The sequence below is a fragment of the Chaetura pelagica genome, unplaced genomic scaffold, assembly GCF_000747805.2.
Source record: "Chaetura pelagica isolate M959 unplaced genomic scaffold, ChaPel_1.0 scaffold135, whole genome shotgun sequence".
In the NCBI taxonomy this organism is placed as follows: Eukaryota; Metazoa; Chordata; class Aves; order Apodiformes; family Apodidae; genus Chaetura; species Chaetura pelagica.
Window position 1 is genome coordinate 5,019,948 of NW_009953649.1, and position 27,969 is coordinate 5,047,916.

Below are 27,969 nucleotides of genomic sequence, written 5' to 3' on the forward strand. Positions count from 1 at the left end.
CCAAACTTGTTCTCAAAGTCTGCAACACCTTCCCTAGTTACAAACTGTCCACTAGTCTTGTAACGTGGGGTATAAAACAGCTGCTTGTAGAAAAAACACTTCTAGCACTTAGAAAGATTTGAAGTGCTGTAGTTGTCTAGAGGTTAAGGCACAGGAAAATAAAAAAGCAGTGGTACATTTGTGTGACAGAGTAAGAACATACAGTGCACAGAAGCAGACCCAAGAAGCCTGGATGTAACAGAGAGGATAATACTTGTATTCCAAGGATGCAGGGTGCCATCTGATGACAAACTGCTGGTGTAATTATCAGAATCAGCATCCAAGTTCATAACTTCTCTGACAACGTATTTACACAGTCTTAGTGGTCATGATTGCACTGTAAATATAAAAATAGATGTATTATTTAGACACATCAAAAGACTGGAAAATGCAAGAAGCCTTGCCAGAAGTAGTGTATCACCATGTGTCAAAACCAGGACAGATATCTGAGATTAAATCAAGAATTCCCATTCTGCAAGAGGACAGCTAAAACCACAGTCATTTTCTCAGCTGGAGAAAATAGTGCAGGATTTCCAGACTGTGTTCTCATAAAATCTAAAAAAACTCCTCAACCAAGTTACAAAATAACACCCAGAAAAGGCTCAAATAATCAAGTTAAAGAAGATTCAGAGAATATTGTAAAGTGAAGGGCAAAGAGAGTATTCCACCCCTGAAAACATTCTGTAGTAATAGGATGTACTGCTAATATATCACACAGGTTCCTGGAAGAAAAATCCAGTTTCCAAATGTAATGCAAAGTGACATGAAAACTGTCATACTTTTTAGTGTCCAGCGAGAGCTACACTGATGGCCACCCCATATCTAACCAAATAGCACTGAGGTACTCTGACAAGAGTGTCCACAGACAGTGGCCTTTCTTAAACCTTGAAATCAAGAACAATAGCCTTTTTAGGAAACAGCAGCCTTCTTTATGAAACAACAGGAGCATCTCAGTGACAAATGTTTGGAGTTGTTGGGTTCCATGAGGAGTATACTGCTGCACATTCCTCTGCTACTGCAGTCTATGAGTTACAGGCAATTGTTGCCTAGGTTGGCAGATCTCCAGCAGGTACAGTTCAGCATCTACTAGCAAAAGGCAGTATCAAATACCTGAAATTTTCATTAGGCAATGTCTACAGGCACTGAAGAGTGGCCTACAGGCACTAAGAGAAACAGGAACAATTATTTGGTCAGACCAGCTATTACAGAGAAACCGTGCCAATGTTTTTTTGAGGGAAGAGCACTACTGGCAGAATTTACAAATACAAGAATAGATGGGTAATAGAAAGCAAGTGCCAGATGGCAGCAAGCCTTTAATATGCTTCAGGAAGGACTATGGTCAACAGGTTCTGAGAGTATCCAAGTTTACTGAGCATATGACTCAAGAAATGCCTCTGGGGCTGCATTACCACAGGAGAACTAGAGAGAAAGCACTGAGTTGTGTACTTGAGAAGAAAACTTGTGCAACTAGAGAGTGCAACATACTGGTGACAGAGTAAAAGGAGCTGTTTCCAGGTTCACACTTCAGGTTTTTCTCCAACCCTGCCACACAGGTTGATTAAGTGAGGTGAATGGTAACAAAAGGATGCAGGCTGTAGCCTGAAACATGCTCCCCTGTAACAGCCTTATTGCACAGGAAGAAGTGGAAGAGACTCACCTCCATCTACAGTTCCCCTGTGTCAGAGCACAGACGTCTGTAATAGTATGAGAAATGTCCTTTAAATATGGCCTGTTCCTATGTTCTGCTGTGGGGATGCATAACCAAGCGCAGACTGGGTGGAAGGAGAGCAGGCCTTCAGAGAGGAGGACAATATTCAGGATCCAGAAGTAATCCAAGAAAAAAATGTTTTCAAGAAAGATTGGGATAAAGAAAGACTGGGTTCAAGAAGAGCTGTTCAAACAGTATCATGATGAGCAAAGGAAATTAATGACTGGTTGATAATGGAAACCACAAATTGATAGAGAAGATCAGGAGCACAAGATGCCAAGCCTGGTAAGGTGAGCACCACCACTCTGGTACCCACCTTCACTTGTCCAGCCCTCTAGGACATACTTGCCTCTTCTGGAAAAAAACTGAAGACCAGTTTATTTTAATTCCTGAACTCTATGTCAGGGCTGAACTGATGGTATTGCAAGTGACAGCAGAATTTCTGTGCCTCACAAACCTGTTAAGCATATCACATGCCATCCAACTCATAACTTTGCCTCCTGGAATGGATAGTAGTTTTTTCCATGCAAACATTTAATCTGGGAAGGTTAGATGATTACACAGGCCCAGGAGGAAGCAATCCCACCAGGCCCTCATCTAGCTCCTGGCAGCTCAGGCACACTCTAGCTTGGCCTTTTCTCATCTAAGGTACTGGTTGGGTCTGGTTGCTACTTTCTTGTTCCTGGAGCAGCAACTGAAGGGGGAATAGTGATGGGTACAGGGAAAGGCCTGACTCAGGATAAAATTTCTTGCACAGGGAAGAACTTGTACTCAGAGATAGGCCGGCTGCTTCCATGTACAGAGGAGAAAAGCTGATGTTTGAACAAAGAGGAAGCCGTTTTCATGAGCCAGAACACATCTCAAAAGTGAGGGGTGAAGCAAAATTCTTACAGCCACTGCCACATGTAACATGGTTGACTTACCCAGGCACAACACGCTGACAGACAGTAATAATTGGTCAACTTGGCTATTGCTTCACAATAGCTACTTATGCTTAGCCAGTAATGATATTTATTTAGGATTCTTATGAATTACTACATTTTTAAAACCATAACTGGAATGCTGTTTCTGACTCAGGGACTACTTTCCAGAAAGTCCAGCCTGCATCCAGAGTCAGTGGGCAACTATTACATTTTTGATCCAAGAAACAAAACTAGGAATTCGGACAAAAACAGGCTTTGATGGATGAGTACAGTCCAGTCCCCAAGAGGTGACACCATATTGGACAAATCTGCCCTTATCTTGACAGACCAGAGGTCCTCCAACTTCAGCCTAGGGAAAAGAAAAGAGAGTGAGTGACTCTTTTAGTGATGGAGACACTAGACATCCAATATCCAAAATATTGGCAGGAATAATATTGTGGTAACTCTGAAGGTCTCAAAATATGCCTGAAGCAAGGGCTGTAGGGACAGAGAGATGTGCTGGAATAAAAAAATAGGGGGAAGAAAAGTTGTTTCCATGTACCCAGGCCATTCCTTTGGTCTGAAGAGATATCTAACAGCTGATCGTGGATGTGGGAATATCTCCAGATCACTGTGAAGCTCAATTATACACATAAAAAAAAAAGGTTCTTGATTTTCCACATCCTCTGACCTACTCAATCCTGGACAAAATTAATATAATTGTTATTATGCTGTTACTTAAAATCCAGACATAGCAGGAGATGAATACTTATGTCCAGTTGCCTGTGCATCTATCAATTAATCCATTGTCCACACACTCAAAGTTGTCATTTTCACTGGCAGACTTGAACACCTACTCAGGCAGACCAACATTTGCTTTCTGACCCTGTCACCAAGTAGCTAGCAGCTTTTTAGTTAAAAGCTCCCAATCCTATACCCTCCATTAAGAAAACCACATTTGAAAAATCTTTTCATATACTTGTGACAGAACCCTGGAAGCACTTCAAGCTTTATTTACTCAAGGTACTCAACAAAGATTTGGTACAACTCCAGTCTGCACCAGAAGCTCTCACTAGTTTCCCCTCTGTCTTGAGGAACAAAGGGAAGCCCAAGTGGTGTATCACAGGTTTTATCTCAGGTGGGATGGGGTATTCACAACAGTAAGCTACTAGGAGTAGGATATGTCCGAAAGAAAGGTGAAATTACCCTATGCAATTTCCCAGCTATTCTGGTTAACTGTGTGAGTGAAGAAAAAGCTGTTACCTATATCTCAGTTCTAATGATTCTTGCTGGAAATATTTCTAGCCATGAAATTACAAATTGCCATTTGACTTGCTTACACTCAGGTAAATTATTCTTACCTCACAATTACCTCTGCTTCCAAAGGTAAATCCACCACAAAATTCGTTACTTTTGACACTTCCATTCAGAAATTCAGGGCGATTACATACTCTATTTTCAAGCACTGGGAATTCAACTTGTTTTAGTCTGTTGTCTGTATCAGAACCTTTATGAACAACCAAAAGATAGAACGATTATAAATGGCAGCCTGGGAACTGTGCTCCAGTAATGAAAGGATGGGGATCCACCCCTAGATCTACAATAGGCTCTGAGCTCCTTGAAGGTCCACATTAAACCTTTTTTATACTTGAATCATACCTACTCCCTTAACAAGCAGAGGTTATTATTCGCAAAGTGTTACAAAATGAATAAAAACAGATGCTTATTATTCTGAGCCATTGTGTTATTTTCTAGGCTTTCATTAGGGTGTAGTAGCAATGACTTGTTTCAGGGGGAAGAATGTTAGCCTGTATTTACATTAATTTGGACTCCTTCAAGCCTAAATATAGTGTTTTCCAGACTAGGAGGATTTTCCTGAAGCTAAAGCTGAATTTTTGCAAAACAATTTATTTAGGCATGGGGCTCTGGCTCTGCTCCCCTTCCCCTGCCATTTTCACGAACTAGTTCCATGAGTTGGTAGGACTCTCCTTCCTACTGTCTAAATGCAACACTGGTCCGTTGATTTTTCCACCCTAATTGATGCACTTCCAGAATAAATCTTGCCAGTAGCTTTTTTTTGTGGCTGTGATCAGCAGAACATAGGAAGAAGCTGCCACCCTGTGGCAAGCTGAACAAAAAAGAAAAAAAAGGAAGGTAAGAATGAGAAAAAGGTGAGAGAAAAGCCAGTAAATACTGTCTATGCTGGAGAAAAGTCTTTGTCGATAATGTTGATGAGTTACACTAATAGTAAAGTGATTGTTCTTAAGCATTGTTTTCATAGCATGAACTTCGTAGCTATAATGACAGAAGAAAGGGGAAAAGGTGCTGCAATTTATGTGAAATGTTTTTACTGTGAAATTCAGAGACATGTTCTGTTAATTTTATTTATTTATTTATTTATAACTCTGTGGATGTGCAAAGTGGAGTCCATTGACTTAGTTTTACAGGTGGAGTATTAATAAGGTGCTGTCTGGCAAAGTGGGTGGGAAGAGCAGCCCTCACCTGTAGCTCAGCAAGGCCAACATGTGCATGTGGAAACTGCTGGGAGAGAATGAGGGCAGATGCCAGCATCACTGCTGGAGCCCAGGGGGGTGAGGAATTGTCCCTTGCTGCAGCAAAAGTGGATCAGAGAGAGCAGTGTGTTCTCAACCCTTGGCACCAGTGTAGTGAGAGGTGGGCAGAAGGAGGCCACATAAATTGGTTTTTAATGCTAGACTGTGAATAAAATTCAGGTAAGGGTTTTCCTGAAATTAAAAACCTTCAGCTTGAACACATCTTGTGTGTGCCCTAAAGGTGGCTGGATCTGAGCAAGCTCTGCCTCAAAGACTCCATAGTTCCCAGGATGCCGTCTTATCTCAGATGCAAGGTCCTAAAGCTAGTGCTTGCCCATATAGCTTATCTGTCTGGAATTAATGTGGGTCCCTGCAGAAATCTATGCAGAATTTAATATTTAGACTAGAGGAAGGCAAGTGCAAGCATCATTCAGACATTAAAAGATTGTATATGTAGAGGCCACAATTAAAGACAGGACATTATTTGCCTTATTTGTGCAAATGCAGTGCATGCCTAAGATGAAGAAAGATCAAAATAGAGATAAAAGAAGGTGAACTCTTAAGTCTAATTCTTCTCTCTCTTCTCTCTTGTTTAATTAATTCAGTTTGTGTGAGGAATGAGAGAGAAAAATCAAGCTCTGAGAGAAATAAATACAAAGCATGTTGCCTGGTAATATCTGACTTAGTTAAATCTGAAGTAAAAGGCATTTTTCAAGTCCCATGAGTGTATATATTTTGTGATAGGATTTGAAAACTTTCCTAAGCTTCCGACCGCACCAAATATGCTTTACCTTTTCTTTTTCCCCAGGCAGTTAGAAAACATACTGCATTTCTTTCTACCATCAGACTGGTTTCAGGCAAACAAACTGGTTTAACATGGTCAGTAATTGTTACAGGACTGAAAAACAAACAAACAAAAGAATAATTAAAACATCCTTAGAAAAGTTACTAATGGCTTGTTCAGTTTTCATACTCAGAAGGCTCTGCATGGAAATGGCATAGGGAAGGCTGGGGAAGGCAATGGTGCCTTAAAACTGTATAGACAGTTGTAGGTGGTGCCTGGTCACTTCGGATGTATTAGTGGGCACAGTCACAGTGTGATTGTGTTCAGGGCATAGTTCTAGAGCACTGACTTCTGGGGACCCCTGAAGTAGGTAAAGGAATGTGTGCAAGGCCAAGCCCAGCCCTAGCAACTCCTGCAGGTGGTGTGAGCCTGACTTAGATCCTCCTTGCCTCAGAGGTCATGGACATTTTCAGGGACTTCACAGATGGAGGGAAGGATGGTTGAATGAGAAAGTAAGGAGACAAGGCTGAAGCAGCAGAAAATTCCTCTCTCCTCTGGTTACATGGGTGATATAATTGTGGGCAACTTCATGCAGCATCTTGAATATTACTAAATCTAGCACCTCAATAAAGGAAATACTAACATAAAACACTTCACAACAACACTGCATATGGAAGCTTCAGCACTAGAATAAAGCTCAATATGGAGTGTACAGGGCCCTGGGAAGCAGTTCTGCAGAAGATGAAAATGTTGCATAGAGAGGGCTTTGCATTGGACTCTCTGATCCCTTACTGACTTCCAGATGTAGATGCAAAAAGATGAGGTGGCTTCTGAAAGGTACATTGCCCTAGGAGTCAGACAAGTGCAAACAGTTTTGGTACAGTGAAAGAATGTCTGAACAAGCTGTTAAATGAGACCTACCACTGCCATGAACCTACCTTGTGAAGGTTAGTTCTGATTGTGAAAGAGAGTAAAAGTACCTGAATGAACTCCAGGTGCTTGGTTAGGGTAAAATGAATATTTGTTACCTCTTTTCAGGCCCAGAATGATTTTCAAAGTACATACATAGTGAGATCTTCAATGTCCAATTAAAGGGAACTAAAAAATCTCCCAGTTCCTAATCAGACCACGCCAAGGCTATAAGCCCCAAAAAGAGAATGAGAGACCAAAAGGAACTGACTCAGAATCATCTTAAAATAAAGATCTTTCCAACACAAAAATCTGAATGAAACATGAATTCAGCAGCTGATACCCAGGTCCTGTGCTGAATCTACAGTTGTGGCAATGTCCTCGTCTTCTTTTTGAACTGTGTTCTCCAGCCCTCTGAAGACTTAGATGGTGATCTCAAATTTCCACTCTCACATGGTCTAATTTTGCTGGTAGCATGTCTATCACAGGAACTCTGGCTCCTGTCTGGCCTGCTAGTGTAATGGTAGCCAGGCAAAGGTTTTTGAACTACAGCAACAGGGTCTTGCAGCTCCTGCTTCTGTAGCATCAAGAAGCTAATTTTGTTTCTACCTGTGCTCCTATTCTGCATCAAGGAAATTCTATAGTCATCTTAAGAGAAGACAGCATCTGAAAAACCTGTTAGCCTCCAAAGGAATTGTAATGAGCAAAGGGGAGTACTGGCACCTTCTCAGAGGCCTCTGATGTCTGGATAGGTAAATTAACAGAAAGCAGGGAACAAGACTTCAGAAAATGTGCCATAATATGGATGACATGACATTGAAATGGACATAGAAAATCTCAGCACACATCTGCTGAGGATTGTGGCACATAATGCACCTGGGACTAGACTTCTAATGAAACCAGTGGTCCTCCTCAATAGATCTACCCTGCTTCAGGCAATTGAAATTACAGACAGGATTTTTCACTGTATCACAAGCAGGATCTGGCTAAGTCTGCAGCTCATTAAACTGGTGCACTGCCAGGGAAACCGGTCCCTTCTGCTTGCTCCACAAAGCTGTGGTACCTTCTGGCCAAAGCTTCAGCTGGGACTCAAAGTCCTCAGAACTAAGCAGGAAAAACCTTGAAACAGAAGATCCTCTAGACACAACTCTGCTTTAGTTAGCCTCCACCCTCCTTGCTTCAGTGGAGCTGCTGCTAGTAGGAATTCCTCATGACAATTTTAAGTGGTCCTTGTCTTTCCTAAACTATGTAACAAGCTCACAGAGGTTGTGCCAATGGGATAATTCAGTAGGAGGGATGCTCAGAGTTCACCCTTGAACTCAAAAGGACTCTCATACTGTCTCATACCACCCACAACCACCCCTTAGAGCTAACTCCAGGCTAAGCTTACTTTTAACATCAGGATAAAAGCATTAGGGTTGGAAAACTTGGACTGAAATGGCACCTGTTCAACTTCAGCAAAGTGATGTCTGCTCCACTTGGTTCCTTTAATACTTTCTGAACACTTTGGATTTGCAGGGATTGCTCTGCTGCATTGAGATTCTGTATCCCAAGAAACACCCTGTAGGAGGAAGGCTCTGTTGACCTGGAAAGAAATGACAGTGGCAAGACTATACTTCCATACATGTAATCAGGAATGTCACTCCTACAAAATCCAGTGATTTTGCTGGACAATTGCAATTAGCAAGATGGTCAAGCTACTGCGTCTGACCATAGATGGCCACATTTATTCTCGGGGAGAAATGAAAATGTAGCTTTTTAAACAGTTTGATTTTTCTGGTGGTGAAAATCCCATGGGCTGTAAATCATGTGGCACCTTAACAGTGTCCACAACTCCTAAAGCCCAACAAGGCAGCTGCTTTTCCAGGTGCAATTACCACCCTCATATCATTAGCATCCTTTTTGGCAAGCTTTTGGGTGAGCAAGAGAGCAGATGACAAAAGTAACTTCAGTTGTGCTCTCATGTTGTTTGACTGAGACAGGAGCAGAAGAAAAAAATAATCTTGCTGGCAAGAAAGACAGGAAATAAGGAGTAAATAAAGTGCCTGATGTGGTATGTCTTCCTCCTCTGTTGATTTTCTCATACAGAGTTCGGAAAGGCCTGTTGCTCATTCTAGGGGATACTCACTCTTGCAAGCACTGAGCTGCAGTAAGGACCCACAGTGGATGTATCAGAGTGCCAGCACAATGGTGCACATTGATACTAGAATAGAGAGGATAATCACATTAATTTGAGACTGCATAGTCAATTACCTACCACCTATGCTCTGCACAATGGGAAATATTAGCAAATTAACATTATGCCCCTTATTCAAACCTGTTGCAAGTCATAGTTGGTCTATTGTCAATGGCAAGAGAAATCAAATGCAGATTTTCAAAGGACAAGCTTTTTTTCCTCCAGAACATGAGAGACAAGAAGAGAAATTTGACACCCAGATGAAAATTTTGCAACAGAGGATTCCTGCTTCCAGGAATTTAATACAAATAATTACATATCCTAACAATTTCATTTGTAATGTAATGGGTTTGTCCCAATGAGCAATTAACAATGGATATGTTGTTCTAATTTGTGGGATTGCTTTAGACTTTAAAGCTTTTAAAATAAACTGGTAACTGGAAATGGTAACTGTCAACAACTCTATAGAAGTTTTCATTAGCCTTTCTGTAAGCACTTCATCTCCTGCTCAGCCATTCTCATTGTCTCATTGTGACTGTGGAAATACTATGCACAATATTTTTTTTAATATACTGAGAGGTGATGGTTTTCCTTCTAACTAGAGTGGTCACAGCATCAATTTAAATTTGAACCAGATTGGATGCTGGGTGAAAAGGGATGATCAAAATCCATTCATACACATTGCAGGTTGGTGGGTATATTCCTGGGCTTAACTCTCCCACTGCAGAACGGTGTTAACTGTCATTATCCTCAGTGGGAAACATTCCTTCTCCATGTCAGTAAATAAAGGTATACTTGATGTCTGCAGTTCAAGTTTGCTCTCTAGAGATTCAGGAGAAAGTGGGGATTTCAGGATTCCCACTTACCCAGTAAGTAGCTGTTATCTATCATAGCAGAACTATAAGATTTTTATTTTTATTTTTTTTTAATTTTACATGCTAAGGCATTTTATAAGGAAACCAAGGTCAGTCTCCAGAAGCATATTCATTTTTTCCTGTAAGTCTCTTTTCCTGTAAAACCCTGGTGCTAATGGGTGCTAATACAGTCTGAAATAACAGTACCTTGTCCTGAGGCTGATGTGCCAAGGCCAAGACCCGGGGGATGCATCACACATGCTATATTGCTCGCAGGCTTCCTCACTTCTCACTGGGACTCTTCCACAGTCATGCTCAGAAGAAGCTACAGAATAAAAAAAACTACAATGGAGAATTTTAAAGCAGTTCTATAATGTCATCCACAGTGTAATCAGATGTAAAGCGAAAGGCACAAGACACTTTTAAATCTTATTTAGGTTTTCACTCTTTATGTTGGTTAATAGAAACTGAAGGTAAAGGAACAACCAGAACCTTTAGATTCCATTATATTTTCATTACCATGAGCATTTAAACTTGGGACTAATATATCAATTTGACATGATAAAATATTAAATTACCTGGAATTTTTTTTAACTATATCAAATGTTTGTATATAGTCAGATAACATAAGTAAAACTACAGTGAGCCTCACCCACAAAAGAAAATCTATAGGGAATTTGGAGGCAAAAGTGAGCTTAAGAAAGTGGAAGAGTTTATTGTACAGACAATATGAACAATTTCTAAATTCCTTAAAACATCACATTCTGCACCTTAGTTGAGTTAAATCTTATCCCTAGATTATAAATAAAATTGAGTCACTCTTCCCTTGTCATAGAATATTCCAATTTTGCACTCACACTGCTCAATCCACTTCCTTGTTAATCCAAATCTTTCCAAATCTTTTCTAAATGGATCAAGCTGGGATGCTCATTAAGACCCAAGTAGCTCTTTCCAGAGTTGCACATGGCTAGTTCCAGTATGAGTCAATTAACAAAGTAATAAAAAGCAAGAGACTGTACCTTACTTTTAAAAAATCTAGTATTCAAAGGCTGATCTGAAAAGAGATCAGATCTCAAAGTAAAGCTCCATCACGGCATTTTCAGGGAGCAAGTTTTTGCAATTGTAGTATGTGTTGTTTGTATAACATTCCATGTTCTTTTTGCCTGCATAGTTCTTATGTCTGGTTGACAAAATTAATGTGTACACTTACAACATATTGCTGCATAGAGGAACTCGTTAGATGAAGAATATCACATACTCAGAGGGAGTGACCACTCCTCACTATTTTGTATTGCTACACTGTCCAACAGAGCAGGAACGTGGCCTCTAGATATTACTGTAGTAAATATAATACATGTGATGAAGAAGAAACAGACCTTCCATATCCCTGCCAGATATATATAAAAAAATCATGTCAAAATACAGGCAAGGAAGGGAAGAGCAAAGCAAATGAGTTGACTACTGGGTGTGCCAAGCAGCACTCCCAGTACATTACAGCTGTTACTGATGCCCACTACCAAGACATCTCAGAAGGTAAAATCTCTTTCACTACTGAATCTTTCAGCAAACACTACACATGCTCAATGACCGTTATTCAAAAAATAGAAATAAAAAAGAAAGGAATCTGCAAAAAACATCCAGGACCAAATTAACTCCCCCAAAAGAAAGGCAAAATATCTAGGGACAGATTATTTTAAGATCCAGATCAGAATAAAAATTAAGTTAGCAAAGAATGAAAAGATTTTCAAAGGATGTCATGGCTGGTGCTCCTAACTAACTAGAAAAGTGCATGAGCAGGTTCTCGATGCATTAGTCCCGTTAAAAGATGCATGGAAAAATGAGTATGAACATCAAGGAAATCCTCTCCTGTGTCTGAGGAGCCAAGGGAAGTAATATTTCTCTTCACAGCTTCCCTGGACATTTCAAATTTCTCTTACACTCTGAATGTTTTGCTGCACAGATGATAAAAAGCACAGAGATTGTTATCTATGAAATCTGACTGATGATTCTTAGCACCAGAGTATCTAAACTTTGGCTGATTGTTACAGGCGCCTGATTATGTCAAACTTCCTTACAGACTTAAATTCAAATCTAAAGCTACTGTCTACTGCAGTTTTTTATGGTTGGATTGAAAACATTTTGCAACTATCATAACAGGTTGTAGAAAGAGAGGACAGAAAAACGTGTAAGGATAATTACAGCAGTGTGGGATTTCACAGTACTCCCATTTTTTTTCTGGGTCTGTTGTGAAGCACCAAACACCATTTACATCTCCATCAGGATTCCTGCAATACTGTAATAATAACAAAAACAAAGAACAAGGACTCAAAATGTTAGGCACAGAAGGAAGAAGTCTATGAGTGCATGTTTTTTAAAACTTCGAATTATTTCCCCCAACTACTTTTCCACTGAATGTTAATGCTTTCTACTTTCTCTTATCACAAAATCCTTTCTTTCCTGTATCTCAAAACCATTAGGTGAAATTAGAAAATTTTTTTTTAAATTGCTATCATTTTCTTCATCCAGCCAGAGTCACCCTACCTCTAGTGTATTTTTGAGGCCTCATGAGAAGTAAAGCTTGACATTGAATGACTAAATGCACTAAAATGTTTATTGCACTAATCCTTCTTCCCCTAAATTCAGGGAGAGCAAGTTAAGTCAGCTCTGAGAACTTTCCAGAAGCCTGATCAGGTTATGAAAAACAGCAAAAGGTATTGCTTTGGGGTTTGCAGAAATCATGGAAGTCCTGTATGATTTCTTTTGTGCTGCTTGCCTGTCAGCATCAACCCCTGGATATACCTCTGCACTTGAAGTACCACCATCCTAGGTAATGTAAAATGTATCCTTCCCTCTTCAATGTTATTATAAGTCTGGGATGTCAAGGTGATGACTTCCAGATATGCTTAACTTGGTCTATAAAGATTGAACATGAACTGTTTACCAAGGGTTCATGGAGAAGAGACAACAATCAATGATACCAATGACATTTGCAACAATTTACATTTTTATCCAGGCCTGCTCTTGGATGAGTCACTGGAGTGAAATATTTGTGGCTGTGAGGTTTCTGAGAACTCCACTCTTGACAAGTCCTGCCCCTTGCAGTTTTTGCTACTGTGCCACGATAGTCTTTACCATTACCATAAATGCAGTCTGTGAAAAAAGAGGAAAAGGAAATGACTGTTAGCTGCTGTATCTGTGTGTGGTGGTGGTATGCAGAAACAAGGCAGATTAAGTACCTTTAGGACCTACTCACTTTCTAGGGTCTACAGCAGAAAGAGAGACAAAAATGTACCCTTTAGTATCTCTTTAGTTTGTCAAGGTGGATGTCTTCCAGGATGTACAGAGTAACCAAATTGGAAAAAATTCAAGGAACTTCAGGCTAAACATTTTCTGTAATATACTGCAAATACCAAAAAGACACCAAGAGCTTTCACCGAGTTGGTACCATTAACCACCTTCCATGAGAGAAGCATATTTCAGTGTTAGCAGCCTTTTACACTGAGAGAGCAATTGTTGCTTCCAAGGACATTGCTTCAGGTACTTTCTTCTGCTGCCCAAGAGTGAGAGTACACAGCTCCATTTAGGAACGTGTCTTTTGTCCAACTCTACAACCTCCCTTGCAAAGTCAGTAATACATGGAAAGCTCTACTACACATTCAGAAAAATCACTCCGCTTTGACCAATTTGGACTATTAAGGAAGAAATTAAGCAGGATAGAGCAAAAACCTGTTTCTCTTGCTACACACATTTTGCAAAACAGGATTGCCTATGAACAATATAACGAGCTAAGGTTAAAACATAAAAGCACAGCACCACCAAAATTCCTGTGATATCAATATTCGCTGTGACGGTATTTCAATAGCACATAGCTGGTTTCTTCTTGTTCCCCTAAATGAAACAGGTATCCTACAGCATGCGCTGTAAAATGGTACAGGCTACAGGATATGAACTGATCAAAGAGCACTTCTGGCAAAATTCAGCAGTGCAAATCTGAAAGCTGGAAGAGGGATGTGACTGCTATGTTGCTACTCAGTAATGATTTTGATAGATTACTATTCCCTCTACCCATAAAAGCTACAGGTGACACTTATAAGTCAGCTATTACCAGATGTGCTGGGTGTAGTCAGGCCAACATCCTGTGCTGTCCTTACAGGGGAGTCATTTGGTGTGGGCTCTTGTGTGTGATCATCACATCTCTTGATATTGCAATATTCCCATGTTGTGCTGGGGTCAGTGGTGAAACACCATGGGCTGTTATCACCATCTGGGTTTCTACAATAGTTGTCCCTCAAATCCCTGCAAAAACACATACATGCTAAACTGCATAAGACAGAGAGTAATCACAGGAATATCTTGCCAAAAAGATGTGGATCTATACTATATAGAGATGAATAAATTTATTGAATTTTATTATCAGCAAAAACATTTATAGCTGCGATTTGAGCAGAGAGTTATATTTCACATGTACCTCAGATTAAGGAATATATTTATGCATAAGGAAACATAATTCAGCTACTGGTTTAAATTCTGGCTGTAGTATATCAATGTGCTGAGTAGTTAAATAAATGCCCGATATGCCAATGATTTAATTTCTAGTTACATGTGTATAACCATATGCAACTGTGTGAATGTGTGAACTAGTAATAGATACGCAGGAAGATCCATACTACTGGTGGGCAATTATGTTTTCCAGAATTTTTATTTTCAAATGTCAAAGGGTTCTTTTTCTTAATGAGAAGGATGACAAATACTTAAGCAAATGATCCCTCTCATTCCCCTCCCCCCCCAAAAAAGAAAAATAATTATAAATACACAAACAAACAAACAAACAAATAAATAAACATCACTTCTACTGAATTCTGTGGGAGCACTCCCGTGCCCATAAATTTTGGGATAGGGGGAAGTAAAATTCCTCTCTTTAGTAATTTGCAGACTTGTAATACTTGCCCATCCTGAATCACAGCACAGTCGTAGAGTAAAAAAAAAATGAAGTGCTTTTTTTTCAAATATGCCAGAACACATTAATTCCACATTTTCACAGCTTTTAAAACATTTTAAAAATGCTTTGTGAAAAACAGCATCCCCTCTGAGGACATTTCAGTTTCAATACATCTGTATTTTTAATATCAAAATACGACAGAATTTTTAAAATAATATATTATTTAGGGTGACATCATTCAAAAGGAAAAACAAAAAAGAATCAACCTTCCTGCTTATACTTGTCATGCACCAAGCAGTGATGTATTTCCTAGCAATTGTCATCTTATTGTTTTCCTATCCTTGTTAACAACTGACATACTAATAATTGTGATGAGCTCTTTAAATCATCCTTGGTGCAGTTTTTTAGTGTGAAGAAGACAAATCAAGGAGAAAAAAATCATTCTGTGCAATTCTGGCACCCAGTTCCAACTATGAAGAACATTTAAAAAGTAGTTCTAATCACAATATATCACTGTGTTTTACAGCATAAATGCTCTGTTCTCCCCACATAAAATAAGTAGAAAGGCCACCACAAAGGTCTCAAATTCATAAATTAAATGCATATTTCAGTAGATGCCCAGGCTTGGATACAGGTCTCCCAGTGTTTGCTACAGACACTCAAATTTAAGACTAAGGGGACACAGCGGTATTTTTACTCAAAATTTAAATAACAAGCAAACACATAGGTTGAAAAGGAGGTTAACAGAAAATATTTCTGCATCTGGGAAAAACACTCTTTTATAGATAGATTCCCTGGCAGTGTTATAAAGCATAGATAAAATCCAAAAATAATACAATCAGCAATAGTCATTGTCAAATAAAGCAATAAAAGTTGAGATAAACATACGCGCTTGGGAATCTGTCCGAGGTTTTTTCATGCCTGTGTGGGAACATGGAGTCCCAGGCCTGGCATTTCTTCCCTGATGCAGTGATGGAAGTTGTGCCACGATAACTCTGGCCTTTGCCTCGGTAGCACTCCTCTGCCAGGGGAACCTGCACAGGCACATCTGCAGCGAACAACAGAAACTGCTCTTTTGCATCACAATTTTATGTTCTTACTGTGTAGGCACAAGAAAACATCAAACACATTGGATGTTTCTGAATGAATGGCTTGTTGATACAGTGTCCAGTGAAAGCATCGCAACCAGCATGAAACGTGGAAGGGCATTTCCAAAGACATTTAGAAAACATGCACAGATTATCCTCCTAAGTCAGATGTTGTTCCAGGGAAGGTTCACACCCCTGTTTCATTTTTGGTATATGTGAATGTTCTCACTGCACTTGCTTAACTTTTGAAATCATAGAATCATAGAACGGTTTGGGTTGGAAGGGACTTTAAAGATCATCTAGTTCCAACCCCTCTGCATTGGCAGGGACATCTCCCACTAGATCAGGTTGCTCAGGACCACATCCAACCTACACTTGAACACTTCCAGGGATGGGGCTTCCACAACTTCCCTGGGCAACCTGTTCCAGTGTCTTACCACCCTCACAGTAAAGAAATTTCCTCCTAATGTCTAGCCTAAATCTCCCCTCTTCCAGTTTTAATCAGTTTTCCCTTGTTCTCTCACTACAAGCCCTTGTAAAAAGGCCCCCTTCCTGTAGGCCCCCTCCAGATACTGGAAAGCCACTATGAGGTCTCCTCAGAGCCTTCTCTTCTCCAGGCTGAACAACCCCAGCTCTCTCAGCTTGTATTCACAGCAGAGGTGCTCCAGCCTTTTGATCATCTTCATAGCCCTCCTCTGGACTCTCTCCAGGAGCTCCATGTCCTTCTTCTGTCCAATATTTGGCAGGTTTTGTAACATGCCACACAGAAAAATGGCATTAACAACAGTGACAAAGTGACTGAAAAAAAGACCTTCACACATTTACAATGAGAAATAATAGGTCTCTCACTGTTTTAAAGTCCTTATCTCAAGTACATTCCACTACTCATACCAGCATTCCCTTGTTCTGTCTCATCACAGCGAGGAATTGCACAATATTCCCACCGAACGCTGCTGTTGATGGTGTAGCACCAAGGCCTCTTCTCTCCATCAGGATTTCTACAGTAGTTTTCCTCTAAGCCCCTGAAACAGAAACATGGGCTTTAAATTATTAATAGAAATCAAGAAGAGTTGTGTGCAAGGCCATCAACAACTACTGCAACTCAGATATGAACTCAATGGTTACTTTTATTCCTTCTGGAAATGTATTATCTCATGTACCACTATTTTGAGAGTAATTGACAACCGTCAATTTAGAGCCTAAGTCCTGACAATATATGATTAAATTTTCCAGTGCTTAAACTTTCTCCTCTTCTTTTTGAGACCAGTAAAAACAGACTTTGAAACACAAACCTTTGGTGTACCTGACTATTATGGTAAGCAGCAAGTGAGGCTGGATGTCACAGACTGATCCTGGAAGCCTGTGCATACGAGCACTGGTGTACACTGCTCCCTGCCCCGTGACGGTGGACAGGGTTTCACAGACCCAGGAAAACTTGGGGCATGCATTTCACAACCCATAGGATCAAAATACAGAGCTAAAAAAAAAAGCCTGTTCAGTCCATCTAGCCTTGCAGGTTGATAACGTTCTGCAAACCCAGCACCTCTGCCCTTGGAGCACGAGGATGCAATGGAGCATATCTTGGACCTTGGAGCATCGCTCTTCAGAAGAGTAAGGTATTGAAAGTGCACCAAAACACATCCAGGGGATTTTTAACATAAAAGTGGTAAATACTTATAATTCTGCAGTGGGATGTGGAGGAGACAGGTGAGACAAGAACCTGAGAATAAAGTAACTGGTAAACAAAGGAAGGTTGAAAAAGACTAAGAAGAAGACCTGAAGAGAAGTAATGACAGCTGACAAAAGGTGGGAAAAGAGCTTATCAGCATAGCTGCTGAAAACCTATGCCTCTGGATCTGGATCTATGAGGAATAATTTTTTTTCTTTGGCATTTGTTAAAATGATGAGGCTCAGCATACTTGCAAGGGTATCTGTGAGGAATCCAGCCATGTCTGTGAGGAAACTGAGTGCTCCAGTGCTGGCAGGCATTTCCCGATTCAGTGATGGCTGTCCTGCCTCGATAGTCTTCTCCTTTCCCTGAAAGACACTGGGAGCCCAGGCTAGAGGCTGGTGGGTGTGTAGCTGCAGCAGGATTAAAATAAATATATATATATAAATAATAATAATAAAAAAAATATATATAGGTGGATAGTGCTTTCAATTACATCAAAGCCCTGTTTTCTGTAATGCTGAACATGCCTTTTTTTCTCTTTCAGCAGAGGTGACATGGGTTGCAAGCCATGGCAAAATCAAGGTGTACATTTTCACAAACAGTGGGCCTGTCAGACACATGTCCTGTGTCTGCCCTTTTGCAGCAGTCAGTGAAATAACTTTGCTGGGTTGCACCAGATTGTGCCTGCAGACCCCTGTGCCTGCTGACAGCAGAGCTGGAAAAGCAGTACGTAGTCCTGTACAGTCTTGTAAAAACAAGTGGGATGAAGGGAGTACATTAACACACACAGGTAGAGTGAGGAAGTAGAAAGGATAAGCATAAGATCAAAGAAGAAATTGTGAGAAAAGTCAAAACAGCCTCCAGAACTGAGCCTCTGGGGTCAGTGAATTGGGAAAGTGGGGCAGAAGGAGGAGTGGAAGTAAGTGAATTGGTCTGGCATGGGGGGAACAGCACAGAAAGTAAGAGTAGCAATCAGAGGCACAGAAACTTCAGAAGGCAGAGAAAATTAATCTGCAGTGCATACCTATTATATATATATTGTATATAGCATTTCCCAAGGAGAAAAATGTGACTCCTAACTCTTGGTCTGTTCTTTGAACTTTTAAAATGTTTTAACTGTGAAATGAGGATGCTATGGTTAACTTGCACAATTTATCATACAGCAAGTCTATAAATAGTCATTTTTCCATCTGTAATTGAGCATGCTGAGGTGAACTACGCCCAGCAAACACATGCTGCTGCTGAGAGCACTGACAAGTGCAGAGGCATAAGAAAGCAAGTTCTAGAGGTAAACCAAATTCTTCTCAAAGTGGAACCAAGTTCTACAAATGGCAGTGCTAATCTGCTTATTCAGTATTTTGGAAATGTCTAAATTCAGTGTAGTCAGCTTAAAGGGTTCAGCTAACTCACCAATAAGTCAGGTTTTTGTCCTGAGTCCTCAACTTGTTTCTCAGGGTTCATCCTTTGGGAAAACAAAACAAAAAAACAAAAAAACAAAAACAAACAAAAAAAAAAAGGCAGCACAGGCTGTGCTGACCAGACCCAGGTAAAATATCACAGTAATGGCCACAGGGTGGTTTAGATGTTTTCCATGAATTAGCAGGTCAGCTGAAAACTACCAGTTGATTTAACCTGAATGTCCTGCCTCTCAGGTAACTGAAAAGTCAGGGGGTTGAAAACAAATTAGGGCTTCCATAACATCTCTGTTATTACTGCACTTTGTGACACCTGTATCCTCGCTGACTTTACAGACTTTTATGTAACATAAATTTAGTGAGTGATTCTGTTTATTAATGTGCACTTTGCCTGGTTCACAAGGATTTCCTCAGGTTACTCATCAATGCCATTTCTTGTCTTTCCCTTCCTGCATAGTTTTAGTGAGAAGAGCTACGTCCCAGAATGATCTCAGGAAACGAGACTCACCGCAACGAGGAATGTTGCAATATTCCCAGCGTTTAGTTGGGCTGGTAGTGAAACACCAGGGCTGAAGTTCACCATCAGGATTACGGCAATAATTCATCTTCAGATCCTTCTCTGGAAAACTGCACATTGAAAATGAAAGAGAAGGTAGTGAGTCAGCTGTGGCTGGCTGTAGCAATTAGGCTGCCTGCAGGCAGTGTCTCCCACACACTGCAGGAAGGAGTTAAATGCTGAGCATGACTCACTGTTTCGGTGTAAATCCATGCATATGAGGCTCTTGGGCATCCCAGTGCTGGCATTCAAGCCCAGACACTGTCCTGGAAACTTCTCCATGGTAGTCTTCACCATTACACTGCATACACTCTGCTGTAGGGCCTAGGCAGAATGAAAACAAAGCAAGGTCTGTACCAGCCCATGAATTCTGAAATTCTGGTCTTGATCTATTCACGGAAGACTTCACTGAAAGGAAAAAAAGGGTTTGTTCCAGCTAAGGATGAAAGGAATCCATTATAGCCTGGACAAATTAAAACAGCTTTAGGAGTATAACTTTGTCACTTATCAGTATGTGCTAATAGCAATGGGAGTTCTGTATGTAACACAGCACTTGCACCAATCTTTACTCTTGTTCAAATGAAATAAATTGTTAAAGGTAAGAACAGGACAAAATCAGTAGATCATGAAAAAATTTCAGTTCCTCCATATTTACAAAACTACGTTGATAACTGGAGCCAATTGGGAAAAAACCTTTGTGTTGAGAAGTTCTGGACTTAAAACCAATCTGCAATAATAAAGCAAGAACAAATAGCAGGAATAATATTGCCTACTCACACACTCCTTTTCTGAAAAATAACTATACCTTCTGCAGTGTGCATGACCTGGCCCTCACACTCTGGGATGTTACAGTAATCAAATCTGGTGGCAGGATCTGTTGTGTAACACCAGGGTCCGTTTTCATCCTCATCAGGATTTCTGCAGTAGTTTTCCTCCAGCCCTGCATTGGGGTATTTTTCAGGTGTATAACTGTAATAGTATTAAAATAATTAATAATAGTGAATAGCATTAATATAATTAATTGTATCTTAATATTATAATTAATAAATAACATTGAAATTCTATCAATTCAGTGGAGCAGAACAGAAATGTTCAACTTGATCATCTAGCTGTGGGCTCTATTCATTCACAGTAAAAATGAGACAAATTCCCCATTGTAACCCATAAATGAAATCTGGAAAACATTCTCCAACTACCAGTATTAGTAGCTTCTCCCTAGGTCCTAGTTACCAATGATGAGTGAGTTTACAGCCTGTAAGGACTATGACAGGTCTCAAAGGACAATTACTGCCTGTAAGACTTACACCAATCTGATCTAGTAAGCTCACTATGGCCTGTGGCCATCACATAATTTTCTTAACGCAGCTGATTTAAAATAAGAGTATTTCTAGAAACTATTCACCAAACACTACTGGATCTTAATTTGCAAAGACTTTGAAGCCAGTGAGCCTAGGCTTCTTCCTATAGCAATTCTCACAGAAAAGGCTGAATGGCCTTCAAACACAAAATTTAAAAAGTGCTTCTAAGTTTCATTAGAATAACATCAGATAAAAAAAGTAAAACTCCAACACAGATTAGAGAAAATAGACCCTCTGCTTCCACACTTGCTTCAGTGAGCCCAGTGACAGCCAATCCTGAGAAAACTCTGCCTGGGCAGCTCCCTTGGATACTTAGATGCTTTGTTGGATGTTTCTTCTTGACTGTCTCTGAATGTCAGCCAGGAGCTCATAACACTGGACAGGTACCACTTTTTTTTCATACCTCATACAGAAGAGAAAAATTATAACCTAATTATCACAAATAGCAAAATTTTCTTAATGGTTTGACAGAGGAGCTTTTACTCTTCTTAAGAAGCTAAACAATTAGACACAACTTCTCTAACTGACAATGCCCTTTCCTTACCCTGACCATTTAAATTCTCTGTCCGTAGGTCAAAAATAGCAATATAGGTGAAGATAAAGTTGTCTTTAAAAGTCACCTTTTAGGTTTGATAACATGCACTATTAAGTTATTTATACACATGAAGTTGGGGAAGAAAAGATTCAGAACAACATAAAGACAAATAAAAATAAGACCATACTTTGGGTTGTGAGGTGTTTTTTCTGCCCACTTCTGGCATGGAATGCCCCTCCAAGTTTTGGCTTCTGTTCCTCTGTAGTCCTTCCCAATCCCTTTTTTACACTGTAGAAGGTAAACTGAAATATATTTGGCTTTGTTAATTCAATGGTGTTACAACACTGCATCTCTTGAAATCTACAGAGAATCTGAGAACTCTGAAGTTCATCAGTTTATAATGACCTGTGCTTTACTCATGCTTTGAACCTCTTGTTCATGCAAACAGATATATGTGATTCCACAAGGTATTTAAAAAAAAATAAAAAAAAAATCAGCAGCTGCTAGGCAACCACAGAGGAAAATTCCTGAAACATTTTTATAAAGCTCATAAAATCAAGTTAAGGAAATAGATACAAGTTACAATTGGTTTTGACATGCTTATATTGCTGTACTACTGGGATAAAAAGGAAGACCTTTCACCAGCAGATAGAGATTATTTTAAATTTAATTTGTTGTTCATAAGTACATTAGAAATCTGGATATCATGCAACTCTCCCTTCAAGATGGAGAATTTTTAGTTATCAGAATACATTTGTCCCAGAAGTGGCTTTCACACTTTTGAATCTTTTTATCCTCAGACGACCACCTACTTTCTAGTGGGATTCCAAGGGAGAGAGCATGCAAAGCATGTTGATAATGCTTTTATTTGCAAGACACACTGAAAAATCTCCAGTTATAACACACACTGAAAGATCTCCAGTTATGGGGGAGTGATCCTAATTTTCCATTTTAGCAGTTTCTTTGCCCAAGAAGAGCCCCCCTGAGCCCTCAAATATGAAATGGAGATGTTTGAGAGACCAGCTGGACAGGAAAAGCTGAGCCTTGGTTGGACACCTAGCAGTAGTTACTGTCATCACAGCATCACAAAATTTCTGTGCTGCATGTCTTACTAACAGGAGCTCTTGGGGCTTCTCTCTGCTTGTCAGGGTACTGCTGGAGTGCCCAAAAGTCTTGTCACTGCTGCTTTAACACTGGAAATCCCATAGCAAGTCCCAGCATGACCATATCTAGTCAATAGTCTTGCCCATGGACTTTCTGGTATTGCCAGGTACTTCCTAAATTATCTTAGCATGTATAAATGCTAAGCCAGACTCATGTGACACCTGGGGAGAGGGGGTGGAGTCTGTATAGCTGGGTCAGGAATGAAGACAAGCAAGTCACTTTCCTGTGCAAATGGCACATGGAGGATGGATTTAGACCTTGGTATTTGATCCCTCTTAAACAGAATTTTTGGTGATATGGCTCCTTTCTACGTGAACCCCAAAGTCTTTCTTACTGTTGGGGGGGGGGGGGGGGGTTTGTGTTTTGTTGTGTTTTTTTTCTGTGCTGCTCTATAACCCCTGTGTTCTTCAAACCTTCTGTGCTCCTCCTCTATAACCCTCTGTGTTTCTCAAAAGATGGGGTCATGAGCCAAGCTATACGTCAAGACAAAATTTAGGTTTGACTTGAGGGAAGAAGTCTCTAACCAAGTTCTTAAGGACTTTTTCAGTGACAAAGTGAAAAAACTTTGGTTATTAGCCACACAAGAAAGTAAGCATCCCAGATGGCCACTGAACTAGTAAAAAAAGTTGCAGTTCTTAAACTCTGAGATTACAATTAGGATTAAATAAAGGGACATATTTGAGGTGTGGGTGTGAAGGAATCCAACTCAACATTATGTAGTGAGCACAGCCTACAAAACCTATGTATCTGTGCCTTGTGGATTATTCCTACTATTAACATGGAGGCTGTAATCAGGAGAGGATTCTTCATGTGGGCTTTTGCTATTAACATAGAGAAAGTGAAACTATAACAGTCAGACATATGTTTATGAAACCTTTGTAAAAACGGGTAGTCGAGAAGAGTATGATCTCCATACAGGTCCCAGAGTGTCTGTGGTGGGGTAAACTGTCAGTGCACAACATTATGTAGCCCAAAGCAGCCAGGCACACTCTTATAGTCACAGAAGGGTGAACCTTTTGACTTTAAAGTAGCTGTTCTGTACAGATATTTTGCATCCAATCCCAAGGAAAATAAGGTCTGACAAAGACTGGTGCCAGAGTAGCTCTTATGAACTCTAAGGTCTGAGTCAGGCCTCGGTGAGACTGATTATACAGTCACCACAAGCCTGGGAGAGTGGCAGAGTCACAAAATGTCCTGGAGATTGCTTCCTCCGAGCAGAACAGATTCCATCATATGTCAGCAGAAAGGAATTTTGCAGCAGCTATTTTCTGGTGCTGAGGAGTCATGGTGGGGACAGAAAACCTTCCTGAGGCTTAAGGACACTAAATGTCTTTATTAGCAAATTCAAGTTCATCTTGGTGATACTGCCTGTGATAATTACATTGCTTCTAGGAAGGTGAGTCTCACTTCTACACTGCACTTCAACAGCCCTATGAGAAATATCTCTGGTTTGAGGTGGATTGAGGTCATTACAGATAAAAAATACTGCCATTTGAATTACACAGAGACTTTACAAAGATGCTGGTAGTGGGAGCTGAGTTTCAGAAAGAATGAGGTAGTCCTGTGTTTAAAGGCCAGAGAAATGCACATTTTTTTTGTTTTTCAATACATTTATTCTATCTGGTCCAAGTAATACATGACTAAAGGAGTGAAATGTACATTCAAATGCAAGGAGCCTTGCTGTTATATGGGAAATTATCTGACAGTTTCAGCCCAGTTCAGAATGGGTGCAGGCCCACTTCACTGAGACTGCCACCATCTGCAGTCTCCAGTGTTGTACCAGAGAATGCAAGGATGCAGGCAAAATAGGATTAGCATGTAAATGTGTATCATCTTACTATATACATACTTATCTTCTCATAAAGAATTGCATCTGTGCTGTTGAACATCACTGCCATTTTGCTATTTTCAGCCAGTGTTAAACACTGTTGCTTTTTCTTGGTGAATAGGAAGGCCCTGTTGAAATTGAGAAGGAAGCAATATTGACATAGGAAGCAATTCAATTAGAATTGTTAAACTTGAGAATATTTTTATCTAGATTATTTATTTACTAGCGCTGTTTTGTATCCCTTTATATCTTTCAGATACCACAGTCAGTATTTGAGACACTGAGTAAGAGATTGACGCTCTGAAGCAGCTGACTTCTTAGGATGAATGACTGTTATTGTGTGGAAATAGAGTTGCTGTATTGGCAAAACATTATCATCAGCATCCTAGCTGCTCATGTTTGTGCCTTTCCCCACCATTAATCTGAAACATGTTACCTTTCTTTTGTGAAACAAGGCAGCATCCAGCTAAAGAGGCATAAGCTGCTCTCCATGCAACATTGCATAAGAGCAGAAACTCGAGCATTTAATATAGAATGAGTAATACGTAGTAAATCCACCCTCTACATGACCTTGTGGTAATTTATGGATAAACCACAACATAAAGGTACAGGCATGGGTGACACTGCTGCAGGCAGAGCTGCAGCAGCATGGGGATGTTGGTTCCAAGCAACATTAGGAGAATATCATTGCTGTGCAGATACCCACAATGACATAGTTTTAAGATTTAATAGAAATTACCTGCAATTAAGTTTTCTTTCTGCTTCACATTTCTCTGCACATTCTTTTTCATCATTTGTCTTGTAAAACTGTTTATTTGGAGAAAGTATCCAAACACCATCTGTTCTTAAATAGTCATCCAGTGTATCTCCTTTCACTACAAGGGAAGGAAAAGAAACTGACGTTAAAAATGAGGATGCTGCAGTTAAGATCCCCTTAAGAGTCCTGTTTTCCATGCAATATTGCCAGGTGAAGATACTACTTACTTTGTGCAATTCTGGGTAAAACATTATAAACTCTGAGGAAAGTTTTGTCTCCAGACACAATCATAGCTGTGTGACTGGAATGTATAATAGGAAAAAACAGCAGAAAAGATATGCAGGGAAACAGCTCTGAAGGGCATGCATGGGTTTGAAGCCGAGAACAAGAAACATGAAACAAGAGTAAGAGGGACTGGAGAGAGGAACTAAATAGTGTCAGACAAACACCAGCCAGAGAAAAAGATTAAGGGAAGTGAAAGCAATATTAAAGTTCTGGAGAAGTGGGAAGTGGGAAGATGTGAGATTATTACCTCCCATGTGAATGGTGCAATCACTACAGTTTCACTGGTCACTGAATAGTAGTTTTACCTAAGATGTCTTGCCCTGGAACAAGAAACTGTAAGATGACTATGTAGTCTTTTACAATGGCCACCATTATTTTTGTTGTAAAGGGATTGAGCTGATTTACTAATGAATCTGTCAGGCTGCATCTCTGTTGCAACAAAGTTACTCAAGATTTTAAACTAGTAAATCAATTAGTGTTACTGTAGATGAAAGCTACATGAGCATAAGATTTATATGATGTACCTGCTAATACATTTAACACCCAGCTACAAAATGTTGCTGCTCACAATGGAGTTTGCCATCTAATTGATTTTTTTTTTCCTTTATGTCTATAAAGATACTATGTTTCTGTTCTTAACTTCTACTAATTTTTTTTTTTTTTTCTGTATCCAGCACCAGGTTAGAGAGTTACAGAAGTGATATTGTTTAATCATTTCAGTTTTCAAGCTAGATTATTATTGACAGGCTCAGGAAATTCATCATCTTGTACAGCATTCTCACAGCTAACACTGTGAGCCTTTCTTTTATGGAAACACCCATATTAGGCTCAATTCACTGCAACATCACTCTAGTGTAATTAACTCGCATGACATGTCATCCATCACCTACCTCCACATGACACATTCATATAAAATAAAAGGTACTCAGGCCACTAGTGAAAGTAAGATGATTAATTGCCTGAGGGTGATCTTCTGTGCCTGCAGAGTTGGCTCAATGCTATAAAACCCGCATGTCTTAAGGAATCCCTGACACTGAGGCCTCCCGTGTCTAATCTTGCTGTTTCAATACCACTATGTGGAGCACTGACAGCCTACCAATTTCTCCTGATGGACTCAGCAAACAAGAGTTTCCTCTCTTGATCTTCCTAAGCTAACTGAGGCCACTGTTCCAGAACCGCAGGGGACCAGAATGGGAAAATACTATTTTCCAAATTTTATTGGCTCATCTTAAAAGGATATGTTTGTCCAAAGAGGTCTACTTTGCATATAAGTACTTTTCAGTGATCATAAAAAAATATTTTGTATGACATGCATAAGCTGAAAGGCAACACAGATTGGCAGAAAGTTAGATAACAGAAAAGAAAATGAGATGTTAGTTGCCTAAGAAACACTACAAGGTATAAACCTTAAAAAGAATACAGCAGATTTTAAAATACAGCAAGGAATGTATTATTCTGGCTAAAGTCAAAGTCTTTATAAACCCAGACATGACACATGATAATTTAATAGAATATTAAAATATATGTGAGCAAACCAATTTCTTCTTTTACCTATATAACTTTCCAGACTTGACCAGTACTAATCCAGAAGAACTGAAAATAGTTTTAAGGCAGTTTTGTGGACCACAACTTTGGAGAAAAAAAGTGATTTAGAGCTGATAAAATAAGCAAATAAAAATAATTTTATCATCTTTCTTTTATAAGCACGATCATACAATGATAGATCCCTGTTATTCTGTGATATTAAATGCCTGAGCTATTAGGAAATCATACAAACTGTGCTCGTATGTTTTTAGTGGTACTTTTTAAAGGTCATTTAAAGGCTAAACAATGTTTTGCATTGCTAAAGTACTAGAGAGTATGGTAGATGATGGAAACCTGATTGAACTGTATACTACAGGTGGAATATTTATTTATAGAATTTGTAGATGACCTTGAAATTCATATATTTCCTTTAGTGGAAGTGTTAAAAAAGAATTCTAGACGTATTTCTGGAAAAGTTGATCTAGGTTACCAAAGATTAAATTTCCACCTACTGCCCCGGGGAAAACAAAGGAGAACATTTTCTTGTAAGTGTCATGAGAAAATGTGAAATTGCTGAAATATAAAGGCAATTTTTATTTTTAAATTTTCTTTTAAATTCTTAATTTAAAAACTTTGAAACTTCAGTAATAAAGGATGAAAATCAGGATCACTGTGCTTAGCAATGCTTGGCACTAAAAATAGCTTTAGCATTTGACCCAAAGCCTGCTGAAACCAGAGATAGCCTTCTCACTGACTGCTATGGGTTTTGTACCAGGCTTTGGGGCTGCTTTGCAAGTGTGCCCCCATTTTTGGCCATGAGGCATGTTTGCAGGCCCCCAACTCAGCTAGGCAAGCAGAAGGCAAAGGAGTCTTACCTGAGCTGAGCAAGAAAAGAAAGAGAAAGGCAGCTTTGCTAATCTCCAT

The 27,969-nt window shown here is 39.7% G+C and overlaps 1 protein-coding gene across 1 annotated transcript; it reads right to left on the reverse strand.

The window, feature by feature from the left end:
- Positions 1-2,860: 2,860 nt before the first annotated feature.
- LOC104390790 (plasminogen-like) lies at positions 2,861-27,969 on the reverse strand. The gene is made up of 19 exons (XM_009999992.1): positions 27,921-27,969; positions 25,219-25,354; positions 24,501-24,607; positions 21,675-21,789; positions 20,400-20,563; positions 19,789-19,918; positions 19,547-19,665; positions 17,871-18,033; positions 16,843-16,973; positions 15,752-15,911; positions 14,030-14,220; positions 12,926-13,074; positions 12,124-12,217; positions 10,132-10,249; positions 9,023-9,097; positions 8,339-8,479; positions 5,993-6,099; positions 4,011-4,156; positions 2,861-3,019 (listed from the first exon to the last, which is right to left on the reverse strand). The coding sequence occupies exons 1-19, from the start codon at positions 27,967-27,969 to the stop codon at positions 2,861-2,863; spliced, it is 2,454 nt and encodes an 817-aa protein (XP_009998294.1).